The sequence below is a fragment of the Hyposmocoma kahamanoa genome, unplaced genomic scaffold (assembly GCF_003589595.1).
Source record: "Hyposmocoma kahamanoa isolate Upper Pololo Valley unplaced genomic scaffold, ASM358959v1 89, whole genome shotgun sequence".
In the NCBI taxonomy this organism is placed as follows: Eukaryota; Metazoa; Arthropoda; class Insecta; order Lepidoptera; family Cosmopterigidae; genus Hyposmocoma; species Hyposmocoma kahamanoa.
In genome coordinates, this window is record NW_020654520.1 from 1,361,763 (window position 1) to 1,377,261 (window position 15,499).

Here is a 15,499-nt window from a genome sequence, read left to right on the forward strand (position 1 = left end):
ATATTTTACAATAAAAACTAGTCAGTTATACGTGGGGCGCACTATAAATTTCGAGAATTAATAAGAAAAAAATACTATAACTGGTCAAAAATGAATTTATTGTTTCTCAAAATATTCTCCGTTAGCGTTAACGCACTTTTTCATACGAATGAACCAATTTTGGAAACATTTATGCCACTCCTCCGTGACAATCTCTGAAACATATTTTTTATACTCTTTGGCAGTCTCTTCAGGTGATGAAAATCGTTGACCGCGTAACTGTTTGGAAATAAATAAAAGTCACACACAATGACAAGTGACAGTCAGATGAAACAAACTGTATTTTGCAGCCAAAAAGTTCCATTTCATATGTTGTAATTACTTTTTAACCGACTTCAAAAAAGGAGGAGGTTCTCAATTCGACTGTATGTTCTTTTTTTGTATGTATGTTACGCGATAACTCCGGTATTTGTGAACCGATTTTCATGATTCTTTTTTTATTGGAAAGGGGGTACTTCGATAGTGGTCCCATTTCATTTTGAAGAAAATCATCCACCTCTAAGGGTAGCTGTTCACGCATGAAGATTCATTTTTATAAATAGCGCCTAACTTTAATTTAGGAGCAATTAGTTTAATGGTTGATTTTGCTATTTCTCCAATTCAAGGCGTTTTTTTCTCAATATACTTTGAGTAGTGTCGTAGTGAGAACCTATTTTTATTATCTCCAATATCAAGTCCTGTATAATGGCGAACTAGGGGATATTTCAATAAAACTTAGCAAATAGACGTAATTCCACGTACTTTTGAGGTCGGTTTTTTTAGTATTCTGTACTGAGATTATTGTATTCACGTGTGACAGTGAACGTCAACGAGTCCAATTTTAAAGTAGTTCGATCCAAATGTCGTTAAAGCGTATTCTGGTATATGAATCGAACTTTAAACTTCGACTCTAAACGACAAGTCATACGTATTCTGCTAATATGTTGACAGTTCTTTCAATAGACTTTCGATCCAAGATGTCGTTCGTTAGTCGTTTCGTGTCCATTCTACTCATATCAACGTTCGTTCAAGTATACGTGAATACCCATTTTGGACAGGACTTCGATCGAACGGCTACGTAACTTCAACGATATTTTGATAGCTTGAACTTACGTGAATCGCACCACTGGTGTCCAACAACTCTTTATATTAAAAAGCAAACTTTTTTTAAGTATTTTTTATTTAAACGCCACTTCAACGACTGGAAATGTTCCCGGCGTAGTGTGTTCCATTCAATTCAAACACAATTGAATTAGCAACAATATACGAGTAGGTTGGTAAATTTACAGTCGCTGGCACCTATTCGTCTTGTGACCTTTCTTCGTCCTCTAAGATTTTAGCCACGAAAGTCATGTCCCCTTTGCTCACTATTTTATGTTTACCATACAACTTATACTTCGCCGAGTTATATTAAAACTTTTTTTATGACGTAACTAGTGTGGGAGATAACGAATTGCCTTATTTGAGGTCTGTATCTATCTAAAGCCAATAAACATCTATACCAACCCGATAAAGGTCATTTTAATGATTTAATATTACCTTGAGCATGTAGAAAATAAACAATGACTTCCTATAAATAAACTTAAATAATAAACGCAGAAGAATGTTTCGTATAACCACTCACGCGATTCATGCGTCTCTGGAAGCATACCATACCTAGAGGTGCCGGTGATGATTTTATACCGATTTAGCGGATATCGAAGTTATAACAGGTACAAGAACTAATACTAATTGCTATTTCGGTAACTACTCTAGCAAATCATAAAGTTTTTAATGCCTGGGTCTGTCATTTAAAAAAATAAACAACTTCAAAAATACGTCACGACAATCGTGTGTGTTATTGTTTGGGCTGGTGACTTACCTACCTACCGTAAGTTGCGTTTTTTAAGTTTACCCTGAATATAAATGTTTATAATCTATACTTTAAGGAGTAATTTCATGGTAAACATTAGAACCACTCAAACGGAATATTATCATATTTACCCAAGTACACCAAAAATTTCATTAGTGCTTTTTAAGTGCAGGATTTGCGGTGTATTACTGCATTTTATTTGAGATGTTTTTGTTGTAGTACGGAGGGTATTTATTTAGCAATGCAGAATAATAATTTTTATTTTTAAAAACTTGTATTTAAACTGAATCCTTTTCTAATTTGCGAAACCAAATAGCCGCCATTTTGCGGTAGGATGAGCGCATCGCGTGAGCGGATATTTTGATATGAGAGGCATCCAGAAGAAAAAAAACAATGGCAATTCCTTAGGCCTCGATTACCATCAGAACCGACGTCGCTAAAAATCACACACACTTAATTTGAAATACTAAAAAATCTTGATATTGATTGACAACATCAAAGCGAAAATGGCGGACTGAACTCACATAGGTATTTAGTCTTTAGGAGACCTATAGTTGGCACGCGTCAGACTCTAACTAACCACTTGTTCTGTGGAGGCAGCAGTATTTAAACAACCTCGATGACTTAACGGCTTGCAATGTGGGCGTTAAATGTGGAGGTCCCGGGTTCGATTCCAGGTAGAACCAATTTGGGAAATAAACTTTTCTTTAATTGGTCGTAGTCTGGGTATTCTGAGTAGTGCGTCTAGAGTGAAATCTCTGGTAGGTACTCATAGTACTCTTCTTAAACTAATACTTCTACAGACAAATTACTCTTCTGATTAACTGAAAATCAGACTTCTGCTGTAAGCTGAATAATATCGACTCTTATTAGATGACCCATAGATGATACATTCTATACATATTCGCTATGATACATTTTATCTAAATATAGTGTAGCGGACTGTATCAATGGGGTTCGGGTGGAAACCAAGGAAACGTACCTCCTTACAGTTTATTTACGCGCCAATATGCAGTAACAACTGAAAACAGAAACAATGAAATAGAAGAAAGGGGTGCCAAAAACAAATACATTTAAATTTAAAATTTAAATATCAAACTAAACTGTTAAAAAGACTACAATAATGTATGTATAAAAAGATTACCATTAAGAGTAAAACCATTTTATTTTGTCATAGACAACCATAAGATACTGTCTACAATGATCTTATATACGAAAAAAAAGATCTATCTAGACTAATTGATGTCTCTTCTGATGTCGCTGTGGGGAAATTAGATATATTACTGAGTCTATAACTTTAGTCGATATGCCCCCGAGATTTTCAGTTTTTTTAACATGTATAGATTTAAAAGCTTTGATATCTTGTGGATTAAGATGATGAAAATTAAATACACCGTCAAAAACATTGAAATTTTTCTTTAGGAGATCAATAGCAAGAGAAGGAGAGGAATTTAATGATTTCGTAGTGTTTACGGCGATTTCCGAAAAGAACGATTCAAAAGCTTGGGCTACCTCATCTTTAGATTTTATAAGTTTGCCTTCTAATTCTAGAACTATGTCTCTATCGTGTTGTTTAACCCTGTCTGACACTTTATTTATTATACTCCAAGTAGTTTTAGTTTTATTTTTCGATTGTCTAATCAAAGCAGCTACACATATTCTTTTAAATATGTTTGAATAATTTTTAACATAATCTATAAAATTGGAATTAGTATTATACGTTTTCATAGCGTGTAGCTCATATAAACGAGACCTACTTTTAGAAATGCCTACTGTTGCCCAGTCATTGAATTAAATCACAATTAAGTAACAACTAAATGTCGTATTATATAAAATATTTGGAATCTCCGATATATGGGACAGGGCATTTAAACTGTTGTCTATATTATTTTGAAATCTAATTATTCTAGAATGCTCATTTTAGAATTAAAAGTAGCCAATTGCCCACTATGGTCTGATATTTAGCAATTTATGGTTGATTTAGATACTGCGTCTGTGTTACAAAAGATGTTATCAATACAAATATAAGAGGAGGCAGTGATGCGAGTTGGTTCTAAGAAAAGATTAATTAAGTTAAAACTTTTAAATAAATTAATGAGTCTTACAGAAGTAGAACAGTTTTCCAACAGGTTTACTTTGAAATTTCCACATATTACTACTTTATTTTTGGTTGGAAAAATCCGCTTTAAACTATCTTCCATAATTAATTCAAACTCGTTAAAATTGGCAGAGGGGGGACTGTACACACAAAAGACGACAACCTGATCCAATTCCACACATAAAATTTCAATAGTTCGTTCAATAGAAAGATCTGTGATATCCTTACGCTCTTTAAATTTTAACTTACGCTTAATAATAATTATTGATCCGCCTCTACTTTAGTTCTTTCTTATGAACGAACTGATTATTACATAATTTTCTACACTGTTAATTGCTTCGTAGTCTTTCAACCAGTGTTCTGTCAAAACACGTCAACGGAAAAATAGTAATTGTAATGTAAATTATTCTCAAAAAGTTTAAAATTCCTTACAAACTTATTGATGTCAGAACAAAAAAGAACGTCATTATGACAGTATGCAAATTGTAAAAATGTGAATTTATGTTATGTACATACTCATTATGAGTAGTGCCTAAATTGGAGCAGTAAGAGAATGCACTTAGCAGGAATTTACACCCAAACTTCTCATGTATTCTAAAGAACACGTCAATGCTACTATTTATTTCCTTTTTACTAATGTTATTACTATTATTGATGATTGTGATTGTTATTCGGCTTCCTCGGGCCCTTCTTATATAACGGATGTAATGGTGATTTACATATTTATCCTCTAAACAAGTTTGAATGCAAAAATGTGGTGACTAAAAGGCTATTGACTTTGTCATATGAGGAAACCGAAAACCTCCTTCATGTTCCATTATAGTTAATTCCCACACACACAAACACACACTCTCACTCACACACACACACACACACACAAACACACACACACACACTCTCTCTCTCTCTCACACACACACACACACACGCTCACAACAAAATACTTGCCCTCTAGTCTTGAATTTTATTTATATTTATATTTTTTTTTTATTTGTATAAACTAAATTTTGGATTAACTTTCTCTCATAGCAATCATTCGTGATGCAGTCAATGTTTTATTGATACTTTATCCGTAGCCGGAGGCCTGGAGACCTATAGCACAGGGTATCCTAGTTTAGGCTCCAGCCTTCACAGACAACAAATGTTTTATTACATAAGAATGTTTAATTATGGTTGAAATTGTGTGTGAAGGAAATAAATTTATTATTATTATTATATTATTATATTACCTAGCATAAGAATCACAGTTGTGTATTTATCGAAGTTGTGACCGCTTAATAGTGTGATAATTTAACTAAAAGTGTCTCCTGGATAACAATAGTTGACTACCCTTTGCTGAAAGTGGTTAGTAAGATGGTGGCCTAGTCCTATACCTATTTTATCCGAGAAAACAACCGTTCTTCTAAATGGCCTGGTGGAAGTTCTGCTAGTCTTGGTTGCATGACAAGGGCATTGAACTTCATTAGTTGCACTGGAACAGATTCGTTATAATAATGTGCAACAACAACTGAGTATGTTACTTGGGATATTAGTTTTCGAGATGTTATATCAAAGAAAAAATAACCATAACCTCATCGAATATTGAATAACACTCAGAAATTAGTAAGAAAATCAAAATTTTAGTTTGTCGGTCACCCTCTGCTGCGGTGTCCAGCAAACTTTACACATAACATGCAAATGCACAAACTTTGCTAATTGCTCACGACTATCGACAGGCGTTAACGTAATCGCTGCAATTCATTAAACCATAGTTTCCCTTTAAAAGTTCCTGCTCACAGGACACACTGAGGAAGTAAAGTAGCTCAGAAACTTTGTGAAGTTACCAGTCGTATAATATCATAATTGTGTTCATAAACTGTAACCATACATTACCTAAAACGTAATATCTTCGGCAACAACCACTAACAAGGAAATAACACTTTTAGCAATACGAGTAATGGAAAGAAAATAATAGACAATATCTACATCCTATCATTCCTTTCTATTAGTACCCAATTAAGTACCCAATATGCAGTTCTCTATCTACTTGCCTACGCCTACCATTTAACAGGCCTTTTCGTAACGATGAAGTAAAAGTACACACTTCTATTTTCATTATGATTTCTAAAGTAAAACAATTATTATCAAACATTTTCAATGGTTGGCTGTATCCTAAAAAAATTTTCAGGCGTAATTCACAAAAATGTGTCGTTCTGAAACGATAACAACTGTTGAAGTAGAATGGCAAAGCGAAATAAATACCTTAAAAACTAATATAAATGATCAATACGGATAACATAAAATAATAGCTTGTGTTTAATTTTAAAGACTATTAAATATTATTTATAAAAACATATTTCGAATAAGATTTGATGATGTCTGCAATGACGTCAATGAACAGACTAAAGTTTCTGAACGTATGTATCGAATGTCAAATAGGCTACCTGCGTGTGCTAACAAACCGTGTGATACTTTCCAAAAAATATTTATTGTTTCAAAAATCAGTGTTTGGTGACCACCAGTGATGGCTGGGAAGCTGAACAAATTCGAAACCCCCAGCTCCGCGAGCTCTGATAGGTAAACCGAGTGTGATAATCACAATGATAATGTTTGTTTGAACAGCTGGCTCGCGTGTCAATAAAATTTGCGCTGCAACTAGCAATTTTTCAGTGTTCGCTTGCTCATCATCGCGCGTGGAAGGTGTGTACTTGTGGTGTGTTACCGTGATCGCGAACAAATCGTTAAAAATGCTACAAGAGAGCTGCAACGCGCTGTAATATAACCTCTCTATGCACGTATTGTAATTTATTTTTAGACATTTATTTAGTACATTGGCAGCAAACTGTACGACGAACGGTCGCGTTGTGAATCAGACACGTGCTCAGGACGCGGCGTGTTTTCGTAAACACTGTTGTTTGATGAGAAAAACCAAGGCTCTGGAGGGAATGGAGCCCTGTTCATTGATCTTCGCCAAGCCGTAAGATATCCGCTTAATGTCGTATTAGATGGTGTTCGTGTCTAGTTTTGGCTGCTTTTATGTTGGAGCACTCGGCCGTCGTATATTATTTGCTTAATCACCTTTAGGACACTGTGTTAATAGAGTTGTTAATTTATATTCTAACATTCGTGAAATAAAACACAATCTCTGAAATCAAAACTTAGGTTCTTCAGATATATCACCTTACACACACACACAATAATGATGCATTTTTCAACTACTTGGGTTTACAATCTGAAATATGAGCTTGTAAAAATGATTTAAATCATAACACTAGCCGTGATATTGTATCAAAATTCAGTGCCGAGCCGCACTACATATTACTGTTATCACGTCAACTAACAAAACAGTGATAACATCATGATATAAATTTATGCAATATTTGCTGGAGATTAAGTAACTCGCAATTATCATTAATCATACTTCTTAATAAAAGCGACACAAAATTGTAGGAGTAATTACTAGGTAGATATTATTGTTTATGAAGCTTTTAATTGTTTATGCAATAAATACACATAATCAAAAACATTTACTATACGAACCAGTAAAATAAAAGGTGTTATGTGATTCATAGTTCTTTACCTGATCGGGAGTACAATCTCATGTAACTTTAGTTGTCAGTCAATGTGACAATATAATTTTTTCTGTATCCTATTCTAAGGGTCGTATTCTAGAACTCTACTCAATGCTCAAGTCAGGATTTCAGTATGGTTTAAAGCACTCGAAATCATACTCAAGTCCCTGCCATTAGGGTCATATTTCCAGTGCTTGAAATCATACTCAGATCCTGACTTGAGCATTGAGTAGAGTTCTGGAATATGGCCCTGAAACAGTTATACAGTATTTTATATACTGTGTATTTGTCATAAAAACCACTTCCACATCATAGAGTTGTAGTTTTTACATATGTTTAAGGCGTTATACATCATTGTATCCTTGTATTGTTATGGTATACAACTCCCGTCTTCTGACTAACTAATGTGACTGATATTTCTATCATTAAGTAAGACATACAATCTCATTCAGCTTCCATTCATGGTATTTTAAGAACTTATGCTAACTCGAATTTGGTTGATTTTACATTTTTGATGCTAAAGTAATAGTCATATAATAAAAAAATAATAGCAACGACCTACTCAGTCAAGTGGCTTGCATACTGCTTACTTGTTTTCATGTTGTCGCCACCTCAACATTTCTACATTCTCTCAGGTCTGGGTGTTAGTGGCACAGTCATTGTTTCCATAACACAAGTTTAATAGTTACTTACTTTGGGATCAGACCAACATGTGATGTTGTCTAATATATATTATAGTCTATGATGAATATCTTGTAGTAAAAAAAAACCATTAATATATGTTTGAAAACGTTCTGGTGGAAAGTTGCAATTATCAAGTTTGAGTTGTGTTAGTTGCTGGTGTCGATACTACGTAAATCTGCAATATAAAACTGAATTCACAACACAGCTTTGGCAATTAAAACATGTAACAACATGTCTTCTTATCACTTATTTGTATACATCAATACATTTTACATTGTGTCTGTAGCTAATTCACTATCATTTCTCAGTTTAAAGGTAAACAGGCATTTGTTTTTATCTATATATTTTTTGTAACTACACCCATTGCCTGGTCTCAAATGAGAGAATTCCCTGTACCATGAATACCAGAGTAATGGAATTCTGGGGCAAGGCCAGAACACGCAGACTATAACCCATTTATTATTTAACCCAAAAGTTTGTTTTTGTATGATACCAAGTGGTGGAAACAACAACAAACAAGTCGCGAGCCTAGTGGTAAGCTACTAGCCTGTCCATAATAATTACAGTGCCACTCAGAGCTTTAAATCGCAAAGTGCACTGCCACTGCGCCTGTCACCCTGATACATAAGTTGACAAGTCCCATTTCGCTAGCACCCTTACACTTCAAAACTGGAACACAATAATGATCACCTTACTGCTTGGCGGCAGAAATAAGGTGGCAGTACTTCCCTGGACGAACTCTTTCACAAGGAGCTCTACTGCTACTGGAAGTTCAGTTCCCAAACTGGTCCTACCGAGAATTGAACTTCCTTATCCAATACCCACTGCGCATACCATTGGTCCACCGAGGTTATCATTTAAAAATACAAGACATATACAAAATAGCATTATGATAAACATCTGATTTTAAATTATCAATATGGGTAAGAGAATCTTAATGAACCTGATCAACCATTTGATGTAAGAACGTGTATCGTCATTTGCACATTTAAACAGCAGCTACACATTGTTTTACAATGCGTTTCACAACGTTCTCAAACAATGTATAAATGATTCACTATTTGTAGAAAATGAGCTTTTGTGTTTTTAAAATATGTTACAATTTTAGAAATTATAATGAAGTTATTATAATATAATTATCCGTGGATTACCTTTCTATATTCACAGGAGAACCTACTAATCAAGCTGAACATGTAATATATATTGCATATCGAATTACTGAATTTCATGATATGCTACATCTTTCGGTGATAAATTGATAACGACAAAAATCTGTAGTAAGCTACAATAATCCTACAAGATTAGTGAAACTTAGATTAATTTAAAAACTTGGTATTATCACGCATTATCACTAATATTTATTTACTAGGTCATGGTCAATTTTTATCTTGTCAATGTTAATGCAATTGTCTTTTATTGTAACTTGACGGTGTGCGAGGGTTTTTGAGTAGGTTTTTCGTGAAACTATTCACATAGCGTCTGTATGAAAATATCGAACAATGTGATGATTGAAGAAGGATAGTCTTTGACTACCCCCATGGGAATTTAAGGCCCTTAGTATATAAATATAAAAAATTTCGTCGTCTATGGAAGGCTTAAACGCCCAGTGGCCTAACCATCAAAAAATTTTTGTTTTTTGTGAGCAATGAAATGAGCTGAAACTTAGGTTATTTTTGAAGATAAAATCCCCAAACTGAACGTGCGTCATTCACAACGAGTTTTAGACATGTTTCCATTTCTGAGGAACTTGTTTGGAATGTGACGTCACACTGGTATACGTTCGGTTGTTGATGCTATGTGGGAGAAAAATTGTTTTCGCAAATTCGCCTTTATTCTTCGACTTAATAAGTCTGCCTCGACCTTTAAAGTCACGGATTTAGACGATCATTCGGTTAACGAAAACATTGTAAGAATAATTTTACTATTAGAATCATCCCAAGTCTGGAATAGTAAAAAGTTACCGTCATTCTCCATATAACAAATAACATAGAAGATATTATTGGCCGAACGGTTTTCTCTGTGCGCGCTGAATGAAGAAGGTTCCAAGTTCGATTCCTGGTAATGCTACGGACTGAACTCCGTTACTCGTCTGTTTTGAAAACTATGCATAATTACATAATCTGTCTTGTCTTCGTGGATTACGCGAAGGCATTTGATTCAATAGGTATCAACGCCATATTCACCGCTTTGTCCAACCAGAAAATAAACCCAACTTATATCAATTTAATTTGAACAATATACTAAAGTAGTACAGCATCAATAAAATTACAACAAACACAAGGACCAACATTCGCTATGAAAAAAGGTGTTAAGCAAGGTGACCCGCTATCGCCAAAACTCTTTACCAGTACCTACCCTCGAAGAAATCTTTAGGAAGCTATCAACTCGGTGGGAAGGAAGAGGCATTAATCTCGGCGAGAAAAGGTTAACTAACCTCCGTTTCGCGTATGATATTGTCCTCCTTTCTTCATCTGCCCAAGACCTTCAAAGCATGCTCGAAGATCTGAGCTTTGCAAGCCTCGAGATCGCTCGAGGCTTGCAAAACTCAGATCTGCGAACTAACAATGAGCTAGAGAGTACTAGAGAACTAGAGACTAACAATGAGCAAGACTAAGACCAAAGTCTTGACTAACACAACCAAGCGCAAAATCTGCGTTAATGGAGAGGATATGCAATATGTCAGCGAGTACCTTTACTTGGGCCAAATAATCTCCTTCCAGTGCAGACATGAGCAAGAAATTGCTAGACGCACTGAAAATGCCTGGAGGAGATATTGGTCCATGAAAAATCTTATGCGGGGTACTCTCCCAATATCTCTCAAAAAGAAGCTGATGGACACGTGCGTCCTTCCCATACTAACTTATGGCGCGCAGACTTGGTCACTTACAAAGATCCAAAAGTCCAAACTCGGGGTCTGTCAACGAGCAATGGAGCGCTGCATACTTGGTGTGAAACGGACCGAGTGAATTCGGAACACGACACTGCGCTCAAAAACTCAGATTGCTGGTGTAGCCCAAAAAGCTGCGAAGCTGAAATAGAGTTGGGCTGGTCATGTCTGCCGCATGCCTAAAAACCTGTGGGCCAAGGTAACCACCCAGTGGAGAGAGACGAACTGGACGCCTACGACAAGGCTTGGGTCCAGTTAGCTCAAGATCGGGATGCGTGGAGGGATCAGAAGGAGGCCTTTGCCCAACAGTGGGATACATCAGGTTAAATGTAATATAATGTAACATAATATAATAATGACTCAGACTGCCATACCAATTACCTGGAGGTCTACCACGAAATACGGTACTAAGTGACAACGAAGCTCATATGACAGCTGTCGTATCGAATTTTGACATTACTTTCGTAGTAAAACTGATATGTGTAAGTACGTATGAGCTTCGTTGTCACGTATTGTAAAGATCTGTAAGATGAACATAGAAAAATTAGTAAAGTCTGCTGGTTCGTTCCGTGGTTTATTGGCAGAGCATCTGACACGGATTGTCTGAGGGTACTGGTTCGAATCCAGCCGGACCAAATGAATTTTTGTGTTCGATCTTTGTTATTAATAATTACAATATTTACGTTCTGTTTTCAATTCAATTTTACTTTTTAATAAGTTTACTAAATGTCGCTTACACTCTTTCTTCGAAACAACGACGAATTGTACTCGTATTTTACTTCGATATTATCAAGTATTCAAACCTTGAACACCTCAATTGAGAAGGAACCATTTTTCCACTAGACTACCGCTCAAACTAATAACAAATCTCCAAGCATTTATCGCTTAATACAAAGTAATACATATGCCACTGACATGCACTACTTCTTACACAAAACAAACCACTGTGTAACTTTACTGTTTTATTTATTATTTTGATGTTACTAATGCATGCACATATTAAAGGCCGTCATTTCTAATCACCACATTCAACAATGCTGATGTCATATGGGTGGACATTTTTTACGTAAAATGTGGTTATTTACTTTGACATATCGGTAAATATTCATTCCGAACACGTTGACTATGCTAACAACATGTTCGCAAATTTTACTTGTCAACTGACATCCGCCTTTAATCATTGAATAAATCTAACTCTTATCAAGAGGAGTTTAATGGAATCCATTTTGATTTAATCAATTACAACATGATTAAATTCATTACTAATTTCTGCAATCATTGTTTTGATAACACAAAATATCTATAATAATAATCTTTCTACAACTAATGGGTACATAAAGATCTTAGTCATTTTATGACACGCATTTTGAAGGAGCTAATGCTTTTTAAAGGCTTAACACCTGTATTACAAGTCCAGTACCAGGCCCTCACCTTTGGGAATCACACATACAAACTTGTGGCATTATTAAGCAGATTACGAAGATCATATAAGAAAAACAAGATAAAAAAGCATCTATATAAGCATATTGAGCATGATGGGCTCAGACAATTTTAGGATTATTTAAAGTATTAGATTTAATCGTGTTGTGATTGATTCAATTAAGAAGTATGATTGATTCAATTTAGCTCAATTTGATAAGAACCAGATTTTTATCAGATCCGATTCTCGGCTAATAAGGTTAACATGTGCGCCAGTAAAACATGAGTTTGCCTGTGTTTTGTATTTTTTTTTATAATGTATCAACGACATTATATTTCTAAATCGTTTGTTACCCCAAGAATTACGGTCACTAACAAATGTCAGGGATATTTCGAACCACAGCTCTAGGGTTTTGAGTACATCGACACTTCGGGGAAGACAGAGTGTAAAAGCCAAAGTTTATATCACCACATCAACCCAGTCATCCGCTCACGTTACTGCGTTGCTATTTTAAAGGGTAACTGGTGAAATTACACACACATGTCACAAGGTGACGGGCGCAGCGGCAGTGTCCCTCAAAACTCTGAGTGGCACTGCATATGAACAGGCGTGTCGCTTACCAACAAATGCTCGACTTGTTCGTCCCGTGTTGCTTGGTATCACAAAAAAATCCGCATCCAGCGCGATCCCGCAAATCTGACATTATAGTCAGCCTATCGGGCCGGTGTGGTCTGCCTACTAATCCTTTCGTTCCTATTGTGCACCACTACCAGAGATTGGTGTGACAGTTTACAAGATGAGTAGAAATAAAAATTTGTTTTTTTCGTATCTCTCTTATTTTTATAACTATGTTTCTAGAAATATGCCGAATAAATAGAGCAGACTCGAAGAGCATAAAAATTTAACCCAACCACATTAAAATTCATGTTTGATAAAATTGGCTCTTACATCATTTTCTTCTCCAAAGTATCGACGTACTTAAACTGATGTGAAACTCACAAGAATGTAAAGAATACAGTAACAAGAATATTTGCAAGATGTCGAAATAGTCATTACAGGGTATTCAAACCTAATAATTATACATAAGTGGTTCTAAAATGTCATATCTACTGCAGCGACACGGAGCTGGCTCTCGAGTTGAGCGAACAAGTGTTCCTGGATGATGACGAGTACTCGACGCGGGCACCCGCCTCACCCACCACCGTGCCCAACGTGCGCCCTTACAGACCTCCTTCCACAGGTTAGATTATTCTGTTTCTGTTGATGAATACGTATTTTTACGGATATATCACGGAAAGTGAGCGATGGAATTGCGTAATTTGATTCCGCCTTCCCCTTTCCATCATCGGGGGACTAGACCTGGGCTAGGGTTCCATCCCTATGTTGTGGATATTCCTAGGATTTCGATTCCACATTTATATGTCGAGCAGCTAGAGAGTTACCTGCCTGCGGACTTATTCCCCGAACGCTATAACTTGGACCTTTTCAAGGCAAGAGTGAATAGGCATTATGTAGGTGTGCGTACTACGTCGTCGACACTCATCGTCACTCCATCAGGTGAGATGGAGGTCAAATGCGCACTTATTTTTTATAAAAGAAAAACCTTCCCTTGAGGTAGGTAGCATTTATGGATATTGATTTGCTCTGAGAAAGCTCGATAGTATTTCTCTGAACTGGATAAGGACAGCCCAGCTAACGTGACAGAAAAATAAAGAAGTCCTTGCCTAATAGTAGATGATAGCAGGGTTCAAAATTATCAAGCCATTATTTTCTTTGATAATTAACCGTTATATATCCATGCTGATGCCAAAATTGAGAAAACTAAATAAACACGAAGAGAAATTTCAGCTCAGTTCAGCTTTTAATGAAATGAAGTAATGGCTTGTGAGACTAATTGTCTCAATTCTGCCAAAAAAAGATCTTAAGGAAGATTTGGTTTGTGAGTTTTTTACATTGACATTGGACATATTTGGATACGTGTCGCATACAAACATGGCATGACATTGCTATTTCCAATTAATTTTATAAATATCAAGTTAATTATCAGGTATATTTATCAAGACAATTATCAGTGATAATTATCCCTTCGAATCCTGGATGATAGTATCATTTTGATGATAACGACTATTCGCCGAGAAAGGAGGCGCTCAACCCGCATACTCTTTCTCTCTCACAAATCGTTTTTTATAACTATGATCGGCATTTTTGGTGCCCACAATGTACAGTATTATTAAAATGGTCTTTATTATTTTCAAGGGTCACGAGAGCTTTGTACCGTTTATTTACCTTTATACGCCTTCATGGAAATGTTTACCGCGTAATGGGACGTTTACTCTTGAAATGTTGCCAATATCCAAATGAGTGAAAAACTGAAGTTGAAATTCATTGGAACGGTGACGCAGCAATTATGGATACTTTTTTTACATCGTAATCATGGTCCACTGTATACCGGCTTCAAATGTCGAAAAAAGTTTTGGAGGAACCCTGAATCTCTAATATAGTAAAGTAGGTCATCGAACTCACCGAAAATGTACGAAGACGAAATTAGACTCGCATTGGGCAAATGCGAACTAGAGCCCAATAGCTAGCTTATTTCAGCTAAATAGGGCTAATGATATTGACTTTTATTTTATTCAAACCAAGTGACAGGACGAACAAGTCGTGCGCATTAACACCAGGTTAAGCGACACGCCTGTCCCTAGCAGTTACAGTGCCACACAGAGCTTTAAATCACAAAGATTCAAGGGACACTGACACATAAGTTAACAAGTCCCATGTGCCAGTATTATAACCAGGATTCTTACCCTTCAAAACGGGAACGCAATAATGGTTTTTTTTTGTAATATCAAGTGACGGGACGAACATGTCGTGCACCTGATGGTAAGCTACACGCCTGTCCGCAACAGTTGCAGTGCCACTCAGAGTTTTAAATCGCAAAGACCTTTTTTTTTTTTTTTAATTTATTTCCAATCAACTACTTAGGTATATT

At 35.8% G+C, this 15,499-nt stretch overlaps 1 protein-coding gene across 1 annotated transcript in view; it reads left to right on the top strand.

Annotated features, from left to right (window-relative positions):
* The first annotated feature begins 6,471 nt into the window (after positions 1-6,471).
* The window catches only part of LOC113236108 (uridine-cytidine kinase-like 1), a 38,333-nt gene continuing 29,305 nt past the window's right edge, over positions 6,472-15,499 (top strand). The window contains exons 1-2 of the mRNA XM_026472098.1: positions 6,472-6,524; positions 13,626-13,750. Coding sequence (XP_026327883.1) covers positions 6,472-6,524; positions 13,626-13,750 — 178 coding nt within the window. The remainder of the gene's footprint in view (positions 6,525-13,625; positions 13,751-15,499) is intronic.